General features: G+C 52.7%; 1 protein-coding gene across 6 annotated transcripts in view; it reads right to left on the reverse strand.

Moving 5' to 3' along the window:
* Ssbp3 (single stranded DNA binding protein 3) overlaps positions 1–20,814 on the reverse strand; it is a 143,191-nt gene that overhangs the window by 19,814 nt on the left and 102,563 nt on the right. For 2 of the 6 annotated variants that reach the window (XM_063236541.1, XM_063236540.1), the window contains exons 6-7: positions 3,475–3,555; positions 2,517–2,576 (exon numbers count right to left, since the gene is read on the reverse strand). The exons of 2 other annotated variants lie outside the window; for them this stretch is intronic. In XM_063236541.1, the coding sequence (XP_063092611.1) occupies positions 2,517–2,576; positions 3,475–3,555 (141 nt within the window). The remainder of the gene's footprint in view (positions 1–2,516; positions 2,577–3,474; positions 3,556–20,814) is intronic. 2 more of the 6 variants (XM_063236543.1, XM_063236542.1) reach the window with 1 other exon arrangement.

Raw genomic sequence — 20,814 nt, forward strand, 5'->3', positions numbered from 1 at the left:
CACCTGCCCAAGGTACCTAACATGGTCCTAAGCGCCAGGCTCCGGCTGTTCCTATCACTCACTTTCCGCTCCCTGCTTCCAGGCCCAGCTTCCATCATCTGGCTGGTTTGTGTCTGCCCAGTGGGCTTGGAAACTCTACAGAGATGAGTACAGGTCTCTGACAGGCCCCAAGAAAGCCACCTCTGAGGCTGAATGGAAAGAGGACCTCCAAGTCCCAAGGTACTCAGCTCATGAACACCACCCATCCACCCAGCCCAAAAAAGCAGCTACACGGGGTGGGCAGCCATGCCTGTGGCAGGTGGTATCACATTGACACTGGTTCTCACTCCCCGCTCAACCTGCTATGTCCCCTGCCTCCCAGAGGAAAGGGAGGCGCCGAGAGTCACTTCTCTCCCTGGGGTGACCCTGGGATAGAGACGGGATAGTCTGGGACCTCACAGTAAGGGAAAGGAGGTACGCAATGACCAAGGAGGAAAAGTATCACATAGAGAAGGCTGAAGTCCTCAAACACAGCCAGGAAACACAAGGGCTCCTACGCAAAGCTGCAGAGGACAGGTGCTCTGGGGCTGCCCACCCCAGCTCCCACAGGCAGGTCAGACACCTTGCCTGGAGCTCTGCACGGCCAGGAAGAGGAAGCATGAATACTCGCTGCTCCCACAGCCCACTCACCTGTGCCCCAGTGAGACCTCTCCAGAGGCGGCAAAGGGACATCTGACCACCCAGACTCTAGTCTCTCCATTCTCAAACCCAACTGAACCCCCCTCTTCACCACCCACAGCCACCTTGGCTTGAAAAGAAGGCATGGGGGCCAGGTGAGTTGGTTATCAGCTTCTGGTTCCCCAAGCACTCTGCGTATTGTCCAGATGGCACAGGAAGTGGCCATGTGAGCTGGAGCAAGTCCCCTGCCTCTCTATTCTTCCACTTGTTGTAGGAGACGACTGAGCTAACATGGGGGGGGGGGGGTCCCAACTGAGGCACTCTCCACAAAACCTCCAGGGGCAACACTATGAAGGGGACACACCTGTCTTTGGGAAACAAAGATACACGGAGTTCAGGGTAAACTGGAAAGTCAGTGTGGATTTCTGAAACAGGCTGCAGAGAGACTGGGAAAATATCCCTAACACAAGCTGCAGATCTGCTCATGCCTCACTGCCGCACAGAAACACTCCTCCCCTCCCTGCCGCTTAACTGCTGGAAGAAGGACCACCACGACTGCAGCAAGGACAGCTAGTTTAGGCCAAAGACAATTCCTAGCAGACAGGGAAGACAGTCATTCCTAGGGCCTGTGCACGCAACAGCCACGGAAACCAGAAGCTGGGAGCAGCGATTTTCCAACTACGGTAACTGAGCAGCTGGGCAGGCCTGGAGTGGAGACCACACTAGGCTGGGGGCTGGGCCTGCACCTCTGGTCCTTGTCTGTGATGGGTCCAGGGAGCCCTTCTTGCTCAAGCTGGTTTTCTAATTTTTTATTCAAACCTATTCTTTTTGTGTCAGAGAAAATGAGAAATAAAGGATTATGGGAGATAAAACATGAAGCAGAAGCCTGATCATTTCCCACTGAGATGGGGGGCCTCTTCACCTGAGGTCCTCACCACAGCCCCTGAATCATCTCATGCAGAAGTTCCTTGCAGAGCAGAGAGAGAATGCCACTCAGACAGCATCAACCTGGTTGGTAACTCAACCACTTTCAAAGGTGGCGAGGGCTCAGTATGCCAGTGTCACTGAAAGAACCACTAAAAAATATTTTGGCAGGTGTTGCCAGGTGTTGCTTTCCTCTTTCTTCAAGAGAGGCGACTATTCATCCCGACCTCTCTGGCTCCCCTCCTGCCTTTGGAAGAGCTGAACAGGGGAGAGCAGCATGGGGACCAGTTTCTCTGGACCACCTAGAACTGCCAACCCTCCCGGGGCACTGCAAGGCCTGCAACCTCAGGCTGAAAAGCCCTTTTCGTAAGCAGACTGCTTTCCTAATTATGCAAACAAATCCTGCCTTGTTTTGAGTTGGGTCTGGGAAGCAGGCAGACATTGCTTTAAAACTCACAAATGCCCTGTTCTGCTGCAGCCAGGCTCCTGATCTAAGCATTCCTATGGGCCACTTCTTCCCCTAATAGCAGGATTGTATTTACCAGCCTTGCCAATCTCAAAAGCTCCCAGGAAAAAAAATGCACATTGTCAATTAACTTCATTAAGGAAGAAGACCCTCTTCCAAGAAAGGGCTGGGAGGGGCAGCAGCATTACTACCTTCTCTAGAAGCACAGAGACCTTGCAATCCCACCCAGACTGCAGACGCCACTGCCCTGTAAGGCTCAGAATGGGCCGCCTGAGGCCGCCCAGGACAGGCAGGTCAACACCCTACCCTCACTATGGGTGAAGGGGTAGGCCTGCTAGTAAGCTATCCCCAGCTTAAGAATAGGGCCCCCCACCCCTCCATCCTTCCCCCAGTCTTGATTTGAGTCAAAGTGCACCTAGAGCCACAGATGGCTGAGTGAAAGAAGAGAGAACACGAAAAGGTACAGTACCTGGTTTCCCATTCTGATCGGGGGCCTGGGGCCGCCTGCGTATCGCGGTGACATAAAAGGCTGCAATTACAGGGAATTAGTTCAATGACAGCCTGTGCTCCTGCACAGTGACAAACACAAATGCTCTCCACTCCACTGAGTCCAGTTTGTTACAACTAACCATCTTTTAAACTCTCTTCCTCCCTGTACCCTCTTCCCTCTGGACAAAACTTCCCGTGGGCAGTGATTCCCCACAGCAAATGTGTCTCCTCACTCTGCACTGGTCCGAGGAGATCTACTAGATGGTGGGGTGGCAGCTGGGAATTTGTACAGGTCGCAGAAGAGCAGTTAAATCAACACAGGGTGAGGGAGGCCACCACTGCTCCCCAAAAGGGTAAACGAAAGAGTAAGAACAGGGACTTGTATATAACGTCTTCAGGGTTTGCACACAGAGCCGGACACGCGTGCACACTCACGCACATACACGTGCACACACAGAAACCACCGACAGGGAGGTATGGAGGGGAAACGGAATGGAAACCTGCGGGGACAGCGGGGTCCCTAACTGGATGCAGGAGAACGGGCCAGAAAGCTTTCTCAGCAGCGAGAGCGCACAAAGAAAAGGCTCAGGATGCAGCCTCAGTTACAGACGAATGATTAACCGAACTCAAAAACCAAACCAAAAGTGAGAGAGGAAAAAACAAAAACGCAAAGGCCGCTGACAAGGTCACAGAAACGATTTTCTTTTCTTTTGGTTTCGTATCCAAGCTGGGTGTGATGGCCAAGGAATGAAGACTAGTTATTTTTCCAGGGGAAAATTTTTTTGTTTCCTTTTTTCAATTAAATTTGTCTCTAAAGACTCAAAGGCAAGGACTGAAGCACATTTTGATTTTTGTTTTTCCTCTGCTGGCTCTCTCCTTCCTCCTGCCCCGCGCCCCTGCGGGCAGGTGGGCGGATGGCGGGGAGCCGGTGCGTTTACCTGACTGTGGGGTCCCATCATGCTGCTGGGATTGTGAGGTGGAGGCTGTGCGTGCGGCGAGGGCTGTGACCCCGGAGGACCCTGTGAGGCCAGACAGTAGAGGCAGGTTATAGATCACAGCACATGGAGAAGCGCAGAAGCTTAAAAGAACAAAAATTAAACCAAAATGCAGGGTGGCGGCGGGCGTGCAGGTGGGGCTCTGGCTGGCGGAGGGGGGGGAGCTGCCGCGTAGGTCCTGGGCGCAATGTGTGGATGGCGGGCAGGGAGGAGGCTGACCAGAACACTCACAGGGGATTTGGAAGAACAAAAAGTCAAATGAAGCGCCTTCATCAAAGCACAGGGGAAGGGGGCTGCAGGGATCTGCCGTCTGAGCGGAGTTTGCCATGTTAAATACGTTGGTTGAGATGGGCCCCCAGGATACAGCGAGGCTCACAGCTGCTGCCTGAACCCGATGCAAGACGTGCTTGAGCAGCATGTGGGGAAGAACCTGGGGAGGCCCCTGCCCTCGAGGAGCTCACAGTCTGGAGCGGAGGGTCTCCCTGACTTGGGGAACTCGAGGATTAAGTGAGTGGGCGGCAGGTGCTGACGCTGTCGGTGGTGAGATACCTGTAGCTACAGTGACCTGGCTGCCACACGGATGAGATGGAGTCACTTAAAACTATGGAGTGGGTCAAACCCATTAGTGGGTAGTGAAATCAATTAATTGGGTTACAGCTGTTATTTTTCTATAAGCTGAAACATTAAAAAAATTACAGAGCTTTGTGTGTGTCAAGGCAGGTTATCTTTCATGAACCTTTATTTTAGTGTAAGTTGTGTGTAGAAACAAGTTTCCTACTGCGGGTCACAGCTGAAATGTGTGGAGAAGCCCTGCCAGGCCACTTGGAGCCGAGCTATGGCATGGGGACCAGGGAGACACACCCCAAAGTGTCTCCACCACGGATTGTGCTGTTAGCCTTGAAGTCACTCGTTGAGAAAACTTCACAATGTACATGGAGACTAGGTATGGTTAAACTTTTAAAAAGCGAGGGCACTGAAAAATGGAATCTTTTTTTCTCAGTTTTCTCCTCCCAAGTCAGGCCACCACCAGGCTCTGCTAGATGGTGCTGGGGTCACAGCCCAGAACTGGGGATGTAGAAGGGAGGGCATGGAGACAGCAGCGAGCCGAGCAGGGTGCAGGGCCGTACGGGAGTCTGAAGATGCCTCAGACAGGCGCAGGAGCTTCTTGGCTATGCGAGGGACTGCTCACTTCCGGAAAGCTCGCGGAGCAGATGTTCCCCTACCTGCCACGCTACTAATTTCAACAAGTGTGTGTCTTTCTAGTGGCTGCCAGCAACGGCATGGTTTGTTACCATGAGCAATTTTCTTAATTAACAGACATTAATTAGCCATTTAGCAATTTTGCAAGCATTTGTTTAGCGGCTTTCCTAAACATGAATACCACTGTGATAATGGCACTGATTAGAGGGTCCCCTAATTAACAGTACAGGGAAGGAAAATTGAAATCACATAAATTAAAAAGGGAGGGGAAGTTAATGAAGGCGGGACATATTTGCACCTGCAAGTCTTTTGTACCATGAAACTTGGGTGTAATATAAACAAAACAAGATAATTCGAAGCCAACTCCCCAAAAAAAGGAAAATAAAAAGAGGAGGAGAGTTCAAGGGTGAGGTCCAGTTGCCAAGAGGGGCAAAAGGCTTTCTGTTGCCGCCTCAGCTCTTGGCAACCAGTGAGCGCCTCCTCCCTCACCAGCCCTGTCTCGCTCCTGGTCGCCTGCAGTGCCTTGCAGAGCAGGCAGCTGGCACTGGGCAGGGCCCTCACCTGTGTGCCCAATGGCTGCGAGGTCAGTACGGACTGCTGCTGACATAAAACCGAAATCAGCACCTGAGGGGACCCAGTACACAAGGGGGCCCTGTGTGAATCAGTCCTCATTCAGGATGCACACTCAAACCTGGGCTGAAGGGCTCCCCCTGGAGACTCCTGAGGTTCACAGGGCAGATCCAGTGTGTGCCCCTCCTCTGTAGCCCTCAAAAGCTCACTCAGAGGGTCTCGGTAACTTGTCTCTAACGTGTGAAGGTAGAAAGTTTGCCCTCAAAGCCTCAACACAAATGCAGACAGCAAGGCTGCTCAGGGAGGCTGTGAGTGCACACAGGCTGCTGAGCCTGAGGATCGAGCAGCAGCTCAGCAGTCTCCCCAGGGACTAGGCCTCACAGCCCTGTGCACCGGGGGACCTGGACCTAGCCAGTCGCTCAGCACACACAAAATCTGACTGCAGCCTGACCTTGCCCTGGCAGCCCTGTCAGGTGCTGACCAGGCTCGGCTGGGCACCAGTTCTTCTGGGCGGAAGCGAAACCATCTCCCAGTGGGTCACCCACACCATCTGTGACTCTGCATCCCTGCTCAGCTTGGTGCTCTGTCTGGGCTATTCCCTGCCCTGCACAGCCTGCATGCCCTCAGAAGCAGAGGATGGAGGCTGCGTTCAGCAAAGAGGGCCTAACACCCATTGCGCGGAAGAGGCAAGGGCTCTAATGCCCTCCTCTCACTAGCCACAGAAAGCCCATCTGGTCTTCCCTGCCAGGAAGCATTCTCAGCAAGAGACCTTCAGCTAGGCTTAGAGAAAGTGGACCTTACCATCTTCTCAATTCATTACCTATAGGGGCAAAATGTTAGACAAAAAGAAAGGGTCTCACCCTTGTTGGGATGGGAGCCTTTCTCATTCTAAAGTCTGATCAGATGGGGCAGGGAGGAAGAGAGGACAGAGAGGAAGGAGCCCAAGGCTGCTAAACCTGGATCTGTTCCCCCATGCAGGACACACCGGTGGGCCTGCTTGTGAGTCCAGTTGCTGAAAGCTTTGGAGGGGCCCCAAACAGGCGAGCCTGGGAGCTCCATGCCTGGGTCCAGCCTCTGGGATGGTGTCCCCAGCTCATGCATGGAGGCTGGCTTTCTGTCACTGGTGTTACATAATACTGGGTGAACAAGTTGTCTTGCCACACACTTAGGGGCCCCAGCTGCCTTGCTGTCACTCGTTCATTGTGTGACTGTCGTATCTTCTGAGTGTCTTTTAACCCATTAGAGAAAAGAGAGGAGAAAGGTGAGACTTGTTCAAGGCCTCAGAGAGCTAACTAGCTGGCCCCTGAGCCAGGTGTCTTAACTCCAGCCAGGGCTCTCTCCATGACATCATGCTGCCACCCACATCTAATTAGAAGAAGAATGAGAGTTGGGAAAGGAGTGTGTTTAGAACCTGGATCTACCCTGACTCCCCTGGATCCTTTCATCAGAGAAATGGCTGAGTACAGTAACCCCAAGAGTAGGTGGGCTCTGTCTTCACCAGCTCACTCAGTGCTGGGCCCCTCTCAATAAGGGCCACGGATCACTTCACTTTATGGCCAAGAAGCCGGTTTCACACAGTGAGGCTGCTTGTTAGCACTGTGGAGTTACCAAATGGTGGAGCCAGCCAGGCCTCGGGATCTGATTCTGGAGCACGGGGGCCCACAGCAACCTGCGGTTCTCTAAGTCTGTGAGCACCAACTCCGTGTCCTGTGTCAGCGTGCAGAGAATCAAAAGTCTGCAGGATGCTAGATTCATCTTGACCTTGCAGAGCTCTGAGGCCAGATGGAAAGAAGGATGCACACCCGAGGCCTAACAAGCTTAAGTGTTGGTATAACCTCCTCGGGGCTCCTGAAGGAAGAACCCCTCTCACTTCCTGGTTGTAGAATGCAGGCTCTGTACCTCCTTGAGCCACTGGGAGCTTGGATGATAGCCAGGGCTCCCAAATGCCCAGAGCACTTTCCACTGTACCACACTGGTTCTTCAGGGGACCTTATTCCTAGAGGACCCTAATACAAGGAAATTCCTACTCTGGAATCTTGAAAAAAAGGCAGGAAATACACCGACTTCCTGTGCAACCTTCACGATGCCTCAGATTCTATGAATGGACTTGCTGCTCCATCTCAGCCAGCCCCTAGATCTTTGACTGTGGGCATCTGGCTTCCACACTTTCTTTTTATCTTTTTTCCTGTAATTTCAGCATTGAGTAGTGTTACAGCCAGCTGCTTCTGAGAGCAGGGTCCAGCAGACACTATTATGGGTGTGGTCAAGACAAACGTTTGTCACTGAAAGGCCTTTATGGGCATCACCACAGAAGTGGTGAGGGGCAAATTCCCACAGCGACAGAAAGGAACCCACTGTGGAAAGACACCTCAAAACTGTCTGCAGGTGTTTACCCTCCTGCCACATCCTACACCTCCACTGCAGCCTCGCTTGAGAGATGGGCTATGGCAAGAAAGGCAGTAAGTGACACAGGCCTGGGACCCACACTCAGCTCCTTTAGCAAATGTGGTAAAGCCAGCTTCCAATGACTCTCAGCTTTACCTCCTGAGGGTGGCTACTGACACCTCAGGGGTGTGGGCCAGCTGACGGTATGAGGAAGTCTAGGCTCTATGTTCCTGAGGGCCAGGAAAGTACTCTGCCAACTGCTATCAGGCCACATCTGCCTTCTGTCATCAAAGAAGCCATCAGGAAAAGAGGACTTGAAAGATTCAGATTGCTAAGAGAAATCATTCCACGTATCCCTCACCACTGCTGACCCTGGGACATGGCCACCAGTCTGAGGACCTAAAGGGGCAGGTACGCTGACCAATGTCAGGATGGAGAAGGCCTGCAGTGCTGGTGGCCAGTCTGGGATGCCTGTTGCATGTGTCTTTAACTGAGTGAGCGTAAAAGCACAATGACTATTCACAGACGCGCAGTAGACACTCCGATTCGTTTCTGGGCTATGAGGACTACACTGACAGAAAGGCTGTAAGTAACCCCACTCTGTGGCAAGGGCCAAGGTGAATCTGGGTGCCATGGACATCCTGCGTCTGTCAGCTGGTCTGCCCTCAGCCCCCAGAGCTCGGGGGCGGACTGCCAGCAGGATGGGAGGAGGAGAGCAGGTCAATTTTGCACGTAGCTCATCACAGGCAGTGGTTTCCTCCCTGCACCCCACAGGAATGAGCTCAGCATGAGTCTAGAGAGCTGTCTTTCAATCTTGCTTCCATCTGTGCCCTGGGAAGAGACTATGTATGCAGGTTGAGGGCTGGGGCTGTCAGAGTGAAGGCAGAGGGAGTCTGAGTGTCTGTGTGACTAACCGGGGGCCCAAGCCTACCATCATGACCCTCCAGGGGCACAAGACACAGAGTCTGGAGGCCCTGCAAGCCGTGGGGGCCCATCTTCCTGTAACAGCAGGCAGGGAGCAATTAGAGCAGGGATACCACATCTCTCTTTTGGGGTTACCCTCCTTTCACGCAAATGTCAGGAGAATACCACACTGAGCCTCCTTGGTGAAAGTTCGGCAAAGGCTCACTGCCCTCCTCCTAAGCTAAGACCTGGCTAATCTCACCTCCACCCCATCTCTAAGAAGCCAGGACAGCGCTGAGCAAATGACAAGGACACGAGTGGGCAGCATTAATCCCTATCCACACCCCAGGGCACATGCGCAGGATACACTCAGCTAAGGTTTTGCTCAATAATGTAAAGCATGCTTGCCCCATGGAGAAGTGGAATCAGCAGCCAACCGTTTTCAAAACAAAGCGAGGAAATATGTAAATGAAAGCACAGCCAAGCAGGGCACAGTGGCACACACCTGTAACTCCAGCCACCAGGGATACTGAGGAAGGAGGATCCCAAGATTGAGACTAGCCTGGGCAACTTAGCAAGACCTGGCTCATAAAAACCTGAATTAAAAATGGGTGGGGACTGGAGAGGTAGCTCAGTGGGAGAGCTCCCCTAGATTCACTCCCCGGAACTTAGGAGTTCCTCCATGCACAGCTCACCCTGGCCCTTGATTATGCCATTACACAAGGAGGAAGACCGAGCCTTAGGGATGTGTACTCACTGGCTCAGGCCTGCCCCAGCCCGGCAAGGTGGAGGGTCAGGTTTGGCTACTGCACCACTCTACCGTGTCAGAACACGGGTTGGGGCAGGGGCAGCAGCAGCAACAGGAGGTCCCCAAGGGCATGGCCACCATGTATGTTGGCTACAGTATGCTCAGGGTTGAATCTGGCCTGCCAGCTATTTCTGTAAATAAAGATTTATTGGAACACATCATAAGCTTTACTGGGACATGGCCACATCCATCTGTGACCTGTGCACTGTCTATAGCTCCCTTCAGGGACTGGATGGCTCACAAAACCTGCAACCTTGGCTGGCTTTTCACAGAGAAAAGTCTGCCCACCTCAAAGCCAGATGACAGCTCTAAGACTGAAGATGGAAACACGGGGGTCTTTTTAATTCTTACGGAGAAACAGAATAGCACTATGCCCGCTTTCTGGTTTCAACCTCATGTCTCTAAGACAAACAAAATTTTACAAATCTCTTGTTGCCAAGGAGAAAATTCAAGTCCAGTGATGTCAAGGCCTTATCAGAGCCAAGAGTCACTGCCCATGGGTGACTGGAATGAGCAGAGGCCTGAGGCCAGCAGTGCGGCACCTTTTCTGCCTCTCCTGTGAAGCAGCCCCAGAGCCGAGCTTGGCCCCGGTCCACTTGTCTCCCATTCCTGAGCAACAGCAGTTTCCCAGCACAGCACACTGGTCTGGCCGATAGAGTTCAGGGTCTCTTCCTGCTGATGATCTCCCCAGTGTCACCCTTGTCACAAAGCTCGGGACCCACGGGAGTGTGACTCCCAGCCCTGATTTCCTTCAGCAGGTTTAAAGGCCCCTTCAGGGGCCTTTCATGTGGAGTAAATCCACAGAGGATCTGGGACTGACCATCAGAAAATGGCTCAAACCTGAAAGGTCACAGCTAGGATGAATAGGGGGAAAATCAGGTGACTTTTGGGGACCACTAAGCAGGCCTCTCCCTCCTGGAGCCTGGCTATGTGTGTTGTATCTACATAACCGGGTTCCCTTTTCAGGGACCAAAAAAACAAAACCATGCAGTAAGATCAAGAACCACCGGGCAGAATCTACTTCTACCTGCCAGTCAGGCCATCCGGCCACCAGGATCCATTCCCTCAGCCAAGGCCGTGCTGAGCACTGGGGACACGCAGATTAGTAGCACTCTGCCCTCCCTTCAAGAGTCTCAGGCCTGGGGGACACCAGGATGTACCTAATACCACAGCACCACTCTAACGGGGCAGGGACAGGGAGCACAGGATAACAATCACAACACTGTCACATGTAGGCAGGGCCCTGAGGGATGGAGAGCTGTACTCCAGCAGAGAAGGGTGGACAGAGGATAAGAGTGTAGACAGCCCCAAAGCAGTAGGGGATGTGGTTCCGGAGGACCTTACATACAAGGAGAAAGGAGTACGGGAGCTCATGCAAGGAAGAGGCGATCAGACCTGTGTCTTAGGAGTCACACATCCACCTCGTACTCTCCTAAAGGTGTTTCTACACTGCCACTCAAGTCACAAACCAAGACATGTGGCCACAGGAGACCAGTGAGTTGTATAGGGTGCTAATTCTCATTTTTTGCTGACTACATGTGCTATGAGGAAACCCATTAGCTTCTCATTTGAGTGGTTCCTTCCATCCTATCAGCAGCCCACCAAGCCCTATCCTACTCCTAACCAGCCAGCTCCTCTCATGGCGTCAAGGAACTGGGTCCCATGATCAGGACAGGGTCTCCCATACCCATTCTCCCTGGTGCTCATGAGTGGCAGGGTCCAGATGGCAGGTGTCTCCTTCCATGCTGTGGAAGGGACATGCTTTGGGTGAGGAGGAAGTTAAGTCACAGACCCCTGATCTTGAACCCTGCCAGACCCTTGGGATGCAGGGAGAGCATGCTTGCTTTGCCAGGACAACCAGGTCCTGTCCCCATAACAGACTGCCTTTTGCTCTGACAGTGGATAGTGCCGCTGTCAGATGAAGCATGCTGCTGCCTGGCACCCTCCATCCCAGTGCTCAGGCTCCAATGCTCGTCATAACAACACCATAAAGGTGAGGAACACACTAAAGAGGCACCACTGTGCGCATCAGGAAAAGCCTTGCTCTCTTCTGGGTCTCAGAGCATACAGCCCTCCTGCTTCTCACTGGATGCAGAGATTCAGCAATTCCAGCCAGGAAAGGACTGCAGACCTGCATGTGTGGCCACACATCCAGAGTGTCCTGTGCAACCCCAACTAGCCACTAAGTAGAGGAGGCCTAAGAATGGACCAGGAAAATGGGCCAGGGTTTTCTCTTTGAGTGCAGCAGGTCTCTCATGCTTCTTCTGCCCTGGGTAGCTTGGGGAATGGCCTCTTTTCCCTTTCTAAGGTTAAGGTAAAGCAATGGGAGGGAGCAAGGCCAAGAACCAGGACCCTGGGGATGCACAGATAGGCTGCCTGGCCCAGCTATGTGGACAGCAGGCAGTGATCCCTTGGAGAACCACAGTAGAAATGCCAGGAGCAACTGTGGGGTGATCCCACAGATCAACGAGGTGGGAGCCCAGCCTGTGCATACGCACCAGTATGGAGAGCTGTCACACCTGCCTTGCCTTGCGGGAAATATGGACAGGTCTAAGGTACATGGTCAAGTACTTTCTCTGGGAACCGATGGGAAACCGGCCCTTATCGAAGGCCACTGCTGAGTCAGGCTGTGGCGTAGGATCCTCCGGTCTCCTGGAGTCCTTCAGAAAGCCCTCCTCCATCTCTGACTCAGCCTTATTATTCCAGTCCCAGGAACTGCACCCCCGCGATCCCCGGGAACCTCGCCGGATGCTGAGGGCTCTTCACAAACTCCATGAGTCATCTGGCCCTGGACATGGTGCTCTCTCTTTTTGCTCCCAAAGCCTCTGCCTGGTACCCGAATGGCCAGGGGTTAAACTTCTGCTCATCACTGCACCTCCCAGATCCACTTCCTATAATGCTGCTGGGGACTGAGACCCTGAAAGGAAGGCTACTTCCCCAGAACAGACCTGAGTCTCATCACACTTCTACAACTTCAGTGATTTCCTAGATCAGATTATCCCCAAGGAAGAGGAACTTGGTGAGAACTATTTGTTGGGCATATTTTTTTAACCTTGGGGCACACACTGGGCTAGAAGTTGTCAGTACCTTCTCAAATAAAACTGACCCAAGGACAGAGAGACTTCAAGAAAGGAAAGGGAGAATTCACATAGTTGGGTAGAGGGTCAGAGGCCAGATCTGAGCAACAGCTCTGGTCTTGTCCTGGGGACGGAGAGATGGCTCAACAATGGGCAAGGCAAGACCACAATGCACTCCAAAGGCCTTACCAAGAACATGCATGCTACTGTGGTAATGCAGGCTCACCACAGAGAGCAAGAGTTCTTGGTGGAGAACATGCCATCCTCTGACCTGCAGTCAGCCCAGTCTGAGTTTGGCCTATGGACCACAAACATGAGGGCCAAGAACTGCCTGGCCTCCCAAGCCTAGGACCTTGCAGAGATACACAGAAAGCTGTCACTTATGAATGCTGGAGGAATGAATGACTGAGAGCTGGCCTCTTAGAAGGAGCCCCAGCCTGCCTCCCATTCTTGGCATCATCCCAAACTCTCTGCTACCACTGACAGCAGTGAAGCAGGTAAAACCACGCCTGTTTTATAGGCTGAGAAAAAGAAAACTCCAATGACACTCTGATGAAATTCATTAGAGGCAGGACCCAGGTATCCAAGAGAAGACACAGCCCCTTGGGGCGGACAGCAGGTCTCCCTCCAGCTCACACAACCAAGTCTAGACTAGCTGGGACTAGAACCAGAAGCTCCATGACTTGCATGCTGCTTGTATCTTTCCAGGTGGCTCTTGTTGGGTGGGTCAGGGTGGTAACACCCAAGGAACCAAGTCAGGTGGGCAGGATTAAGTGAGGTAACATGTTAAAGGGTTAAATGGGACCCAATGTGTAATATGTGGCAAATTTTCAGTTGAACTGAACAAAAAGTCCGCTGCACTGGAGAATCCTTTGGATCTCTCCTGTACCAGTGCCACAAGGCTATGCTGAGCCCCTAAGACTCCCTTCTGTAAAGAGAAGAAAACTGGAGGTAGCCCTTGCTCATGGAGAAGCTGGAGGCTCTAGCTCACAGAAAAGAAAAGAAAACTAGCCCTAAGACACACAACCACCATCCAAAAGCCAATGGGCACCGAGCTTCACCCAGCACCAGGAGCAGGCAGATTTCCGTGTGTGACACGCCATCACTGCCTCACAAGGGCCCCAAGAGACCAAGGATTTCCTCACCCTCAGTTATCAGATGGAGACTGAGGTCCACAGAGCTTAGCTGACTTTTCACAGGACTACTCGCTTCCCAGCCAGGCTGTAAAACACCAAGCTGCCAGGAAGGGTACCTTGCCTTCACAGAAGATGTCAAGGATGGGGCACAGCTTCTCCCTATTCAAGGGAGAGGGAGTGGACAGGCCAGGGATCAGGCAAAGAGCTCCAGACCCAGCTGCTGGGCTTCTGTCCAATGGTCAGCACAAATCTTGGAGCCACCTAGTCATAAACTAGGACTGAACATGAGTATAGGTTTCTCTGTCCAATCAGTCCCCCACAGCAGTAGCCCAGCTTCCACAACACCACCAAGGAAGCAGTGCCTGAGGGATGGGAGGCTGTCAGGTCACACTCCTCCCTCTTCACAGCCACTTGCTGGCTTGTTGAGCCCAGCAGGGTGCCACCCACTCCCACCTCATATAGAGCAGGTGTGGTGCCCCAGGGCTGCAGAGCCCAGTATGTGACCCTGAGCTGGTACTTGATAAAGGTTGTGCCCTGTCTCCAGCTCTCCAGACTCTTTCCCCAACATTCTGCTCTTAGCGGGGGTGTGGGAGGGCAGTTTCATAAAGGACTCTTGGTGCTGGGCTCGCTGCCTGATTCACTCCATGCCTTCACTGGGGAAGGGAGCTTTGCAGGGAAAGGCTGCTGGGAGTGGACACAAAACAGGGCATGAACCTGAAACTCAAGACGGTAGCCTTGCCACAGCCGCAGCAGTTGAAGCCTCATACTATACCAAGCAACGCCTGGCCCTGACCCTGACCCAAGGCCACTGGCCCACAGCTGGCCCAGGTTCTCCCAAAGGCACTTTCCTTCCGCTGTGGCTTGATCTCCTCTGGGGGTCCATCCTATTCCAGGTATTGCTGTAGGGGGGTGTTATTAGGGTCCTGCTGGAACCCCTCTTCCTCAAACGTCTTCTGCTCAAGAGCTATGGAATCTCACTTTTTTTAAAAAAAGCAGAAACCCTCACGGCAAGTCTGCTGAGGCAAAGGTAGAGCAGGAGCAAAGGAGTTCAAAACAGAGACAAAACAAACTGCTCTACCCTGCAGGGGCACCCCAGGGGAGTCTCTAACAGGGCAGGAGGGCAGCACAGAGCTGGATGAGATGGAGCACAGCAGGACAGAACTCACTGCTAAGTGCCAGCACAGGTGTGAAGGGGAGAGGACAGATGCAGCTGGCTCCAATCCTTCCAGCATGAGAGCCACACAGATCAGAGAGACTTGGGAGTTCACTCACTGCTCTCGGAAGAGGAAGCCAGAGAGGGGCCAGGAGCAGAAGCAAGATCACATCCAGGGCTGCAGCCAGCCCCAGGTCCCATCACCCCAGCCTGCCTGCAGGAGGAGAGAGACCTGAAGGAAGGTGCAGAGGAGGAGGCAGCGTGCAGCCCGCAGGCTGTGCTCCGCGTTAGGGGGCAGTCAAGGCCTGTGGAGCCGCCAGGGCTTTGTTACCAGCAAATCTCCCAGGCGCTGACTGCTGAAGCATAGCTAACTGGGCAGCAGACATTGATTTATGTTCAACTTTCCATTTCATCAGTGAGAGTTACGGTGCTACATGTGGAGTGTACGTTTTTTGGGGGGAGGGGAGCCTGTGTGTGAAGACACAAACAGGTCCACAGGCGTGCACACAGGCAGGCGCACCCGTCAAGGCCATAACTTTTTTTTTTCTTTCTAGGGGGAGTGGGAGGGGGCCTGAGCAGCCGCAGAGGCAGCCTGGCACGTCACGAGCAACCTTTTGTCCACCGTTGCTAGGCTCCCTAGTGCCGGTCATCTGCGGTGGGGCGACGTTAGGCACCAGGCTGGCGGCAGGGCTGGAGCACAGCCTGACCTTTGTGGAGGTGGAGTTGGCAAGGAAATGAGGCTTTCTTCACAGTCCTGCCCCAGACCTCTTCACACAGGCCAGGAATGGGGATGAGGAGGTGCAGATCCACAGGGCCAGCAGCCCTCACTGAACAGAAGGGCAAACCTGGCCTGGAGAGAACAGGGTGAACCCCAAGGATGCAGACATCTGGTGCTGGGCCCATTGCCTGCTCCAGGGGCAGGGGCTTTCACCAGAGTAACTAGAGGAGGGGTGGCTTGAACAGGTGGGGGATGAAGGAGGAGCAGCAGTCCCCACCCCCACCTGTGGCCTGCAGCCCAGCATTTGGGGTACCCTGCCTCCTCTCTAATCCTTCTCAGCAGGGGTGACCCTGCCTTCTGTCAGTGTGGAGGCCTACACCAGCGTAAGGGGCTGGGGATGCTTCTGTCCCCTGGAAGGAAGCAGACACAGCACCTGTGTTTCCGCTCTCTTGAGCATCGGAGAGCAGACAGAGCAGAGGCTGGGGTTGGAGGGCAGGGCCCCGAAAGGTCAGTTTGAGCCTGGGTTTCCTCATCTAGTCAGCAGAAATGCTAGCCTCTTTGGAATCTGCCTTCTAGTGCCAATGAAATACAAAGGGACCCCTCTCCTATCCTGGAGAATCCTTCTACCCAATCTGACAGTGGTCACACAGCTCAACCCAAATGTCAGCTCCCGTTCCTGAAGGGCCCTCAGGCCACACTGCCTGTGCCTCCCAACCCAAGGCATCTCCTCCCATGAAGTCAACCCTGCTGCCTTTACTGAGAGCCGGCATCCTGGGGGCAACACCTGAGAGGCAGGGCCAACTCACCCCTACTCACCCTACACTTCCAACAGCCATCAGAGGCTGTCTCCTGGGGAGTCCCCAGCACTGTCTACCAGAGATGGGAGAAGGGCTATCCCCGTAACGGCGGTAGTAAAGGTTGAGGGCCCTGTGTGTCTCTCTCCCTTGTTTGCAAAGGCCACTTTGGTTTCTGGGCAATGCACATGGCTTGCTCCTTGCAGTCCTTCCCTCAGACAAGATGGGGGAGGAGCCTATAACCTCAATTCCAAATGCGTGGCCTTAGCTGGCAGGAATGAGGACCCACAAGGACAATGCTGACTACTCAGGAGGCTGTGAGCGGGACAGACTAAGCTTTCAGTAAAAGGAGCCGAATCCCTCTGCTGCCCCATTGCTTCAGGATTGTGTTTTCCAGAGAAGGCGTGGGCTTTAACCTCCTGGCCTCTGCTGGGCCTCTCCAAGGCCAATGTCCATGTCCATGTGGTCAGCTACTTCCGGAGCACCAGCTACAGTGCCCTCATCCCTGCCTCTCCAGAGCCACCACAGCACCCCTGTGGTGAATGCCTGAAATACAGATCTGGCCCAGACAGTGCCAGTCCAGACAACCCAGTGCCCACCAGACAAAGCTCCAACAAGGTCTTACAACTTTTTGGCAGCCCCTCTAGTGTTGCAGCAAGCACTAGTCACTCATCTCCTTCTAGACATCCAACCAGGACTTGTTCTCTTGGCACACAGGGTTCACCTGGCTGATTCAGCTTCAGCCCAGAACCAAGCTCTGTGCCTTGTGCCTCTGGGGTGGCCAATAACTACACTAACTTTTCCCCTTATCCCTTTGGGATCTGCTTCCACATCTCTAAATAATAATTGTGAGCAAATAAACAGGCATTTTCCTGGTAGACATCACCAACTGGTACCTGTGGCACAACTTCAGAATCACTCCCCACAGTATTCTGAGCAGCCACTGTGAGTTGGGCCCAGCTGGCATCTGAATGGAAATTTATTTGCTACTTCTGAGAGAAATGGTCACAGTCTTACTCTCTCCCTCTTGACAATCAATCACACATGAATCTACACCTGAACTTGAGTGTTGTGGAAGAACAGTACAGCTGGGATTGAATCCCAGTACAGCCCCGGTTGGTGACGTGGGACAGGCCAATCACCTTTCTGAGTCCTACTCTCCCAAGCAGCCGCACCTCCTCTGCAGAAAAATCCTGCAAGGTGAAAGCAAACTGCTCATTTAAAAATGCTACATAACCGAAAACAATTATTGGAATTTAAAAACAAAACAAGAACAAAAACAGCCTGGATGTAGCGCTCTGTTCCCTGTGACCCCTGCTCTCCTGTAATTCCCCACCTACAGACCAAAAAGTCCTTAATGGCCAGCATCCCGATAAGGGCCCCTATGAGGCTAAGGAACCAGAGAACCCACCCAGACCAGTGGACCCAGCCAAGGCCAAGCTGGGTTTGCCAAATATACAGCCAGAGTTAAGCTGCATGAAGAAGAAAAAAAGCCCCTGCTTGATTATGTAAAATATGCCTGGATCCAAAGCAGAAAATCAAAGTTGGAAGGACACTCAGAGACCAGCCTGCTCTACCTGCTGGTGAGAAAACCAGGGCTCAGAGGTAGGAACCACTTGCCCAGGGTCAATCAGCAAGTACAGAGCCAAGTCCAGAATACCAGTCCCAGCCAGCTTCCTATGAGACACTTCCTGTCGGAATGCTGGGCCTACTGCTTTATGGCTGGCAGGCTTCTCTCCCATGATGTGAGCTGCACAAATAAACTCAGTTCAAACATGTACCATGGCCCTCATACATGCCAGGTGTTGGGGATGCCAAGATTAGAGCTTTATTTATTTATTTGCTTTATTTAAATAGCATGGAATTAGACTACTTTCGCTAAATTTTGCCAAGAACCCCATACTACTAATTGACCATGAGGTGTGGTCAGATCAGTTTCTAAATCATCTCTCTGCCAGCCCGTAACTTGCTACCAGGTATGTTATCATGTCGTGCCGCAAGACAAAACAGGCACTTCCCATCTTAGCAACCTGGACACCGAAGATGACAAATCACACAGAGCTTGGCGTGTGGCTGTCCCAACCTGCAGTCTCCAGGGTGGCTCTGAAGCCTGGCAGTCAGAGGCTAGAGACAAGCAGTCCTATGTGCTGCTTTCTAAGGGGCTGGGATGGGGTGAGGGACACAGCTGTTCCCAGACACCCCCCTGCCTTCTAAATTTAGGCCCAAGTTGGTGCAGTCCTGACATGAAAACTGGACTGGCCACCATGGGACTTAGTTTGAGCACAGCTGGACCAGCTTTCCTGGTACAAAGCTCTCTCTGTGACAGCCACCCACCAAGGCCACAGTCAAAGAAGGGAAGAAGGACAATTGTTGGCAGAAGGTAAAGCCCTTGATACCATCTCTATTTCCCTTCTAATATCAGAGTAGCCATCTGTAAGATGAATGAGGGGCAGGTGGGTCAATCAATAGCTAATATTCCTGTTGTAAGCTGACCTGCTCTGGAAATGCACCACCACTAGCTCATGACCCAGCCCAAGTGCTCAGCATCGTAGCCAGAAAGGACTAGGCTGTCTTGCCCCATCCCTCTGCATCCAAATGATGGTGAAATGACGCTCCCAAATGAGAAAACAATCACTCAGAGCCACCCAGCCTATGCACAGAGCCCAGGGCAGCAAGCTCCCTACTGGGTGACCCAGCTAGTCCTTGATAATTCACCCTGACTGGGTGACAAAGATGACCTCTACTCAAGAGGGTCCAAAAGTTACTTCTGCTGGATGGTAGCTGGCAGTGGTAAATAAGAACAGGAATCAGCCTGGGTTTTTTGATCACGCACCTCCAAACATCACAGGGGAGGGGCCCAGGAAGAATGTCCGGAATTAGGTCTTGACCATGGACAATTATACCCAAGCAGGAAGCTGGGAGCTGCCCACATATCAGGCAGTCCTGTTCTTTTTCCTAGATTCAAGTCAAAATAAAAGTCGATGACCTATTTTTAAAATTGCAATTGGCTACTGTCCACCGACTCCCACCAGAGTGGCCTTCACAAACACCCAGAGACCAGCAAGCAGCATGCACGGTACATGGCTCCTGGATGGACTCCACTTGCCAGGCAGGGAGGCCACAATGCACCCTTATCAAGGGTATCCCTGGGATCAGGGATGAGGAAGGACACCTGAGCCCTGAATGAACTCAACTCCCAACTGTATCAGATTCCAGCGGAAAAGGCCCCAGGTGAGCACACAATACTCACCTGCAGGGCCAGGAGAAGGTGCTCCTGGTGTGGGAGGTCTCAGACACCAATCTCCTGGCTTCCCCACTGATATGGGGCAGAAGCCAACTGAGCTCCTGCCTTTCCAGGGTCCATGGGTTTCCAGAGATCTTAATCTTTCTCTCAGCCCCTCCTTCATAGATCTACAGTTCAACTATAAGCCAAGGCTCTAGTGATATTTTAGTTCAACCTAGAGCCTCACACATCTCAAGGTTTGAGCTGTACCTGACTCCACACCTTGCACAGGGTTGCAGCTCAGCAGTGGGCCAGGAATGGACACAGATACGTCTTTCCACCTATGCTGCATCTCTCCTCTCACTGTCAATGTCTCGGGGAGCTTGCTGCTTCTGCTTCAAGGGATACCAAAGTTCACTGGTGTCTTCCTTCGCTTGCAAGCAACACGATGCAGGAGTTGGTATCAACCAAAATGTGCAATCTTGAAAAGTCAAAGCATTTTCCACCAAGGGAAGCCCCTAACCTTCCTAACAGAAATCGGTCCTATCTTTGCTTAGCTATCTCAGGGACCAAGCAATCCTTCACCCCCCAGGGCCACCTGCTGGGCCTGTACTACTGGGTGAACATGGATGCTACATTTTCCCTGGACTCTGTCTCACTGGCCCCAGCTATGCATTCCTGGGCTTCGCAGGAGAAATCTCTGTGCTTTTGTCTACACCACAGCTCTTCACATATCCTTCTCAGCAGGGCAAGCCTTTCAGAAGGCGTGGAGAGTCAGGCACATTCTGGAGCACGGCACCAACAGGCTTGGGCAAATGAGCAACGTCACAATCAACAGCTTCATCAAAAAAGGGTCCTCCCAGCCGGCATGCTGACACCTCTCCAAGACCACATGTCCCAGTACCAATCTGGCTTAAGTAGAATGAGCCACCAGGAGAGAAGGGAGGGATGGAGGAGGTGCAGCACAGCTAACCCCAACAAGACAGAAAGCCTGATTCCGTGGCACCCCAGAAAGAGCCCAACAAGGTGTCCCAGAGAAAGCAAGGCTGGGGACCCACATGGGATCTGTTCCTGCTTGCATTGGGCACGGTGGGCACACATGCTTGTGGGATGCCATCTGTGATCACACTCGGAAAAAATCAAGTGGTTAACCAGGGGAAAGGATACCGAGACCTGCCAGGATGGTGGGGTTTTTTGATTTTTTAGATTATGCCTAAGGTTTGTCGTTTGGACAGGCAAAATAAACAATGACAACAACAGCGGCAACAAAACTGAAACAAAGAACAAGTTTACTTGTTAAAAAAAAAAAAAAAGAA

Source organism: Cavia porcellus, unplaced genomic scaffold, assembly GCF_034190915.1.
Source record: "Cavia porcellus strain 051 isolate PalLab524CR breed Dunkin Hartley unplaced genomic scaffold, mCavPor4.1 scaffold_25, whole genome shotgun sequence".
In the NCBI taxonomy this organism is placed as follows: Eukaryota; Metazoa; Chordata; class Mammalia; order Rodentia; family Caviidae; genus Cavia; species Cavia porcellus.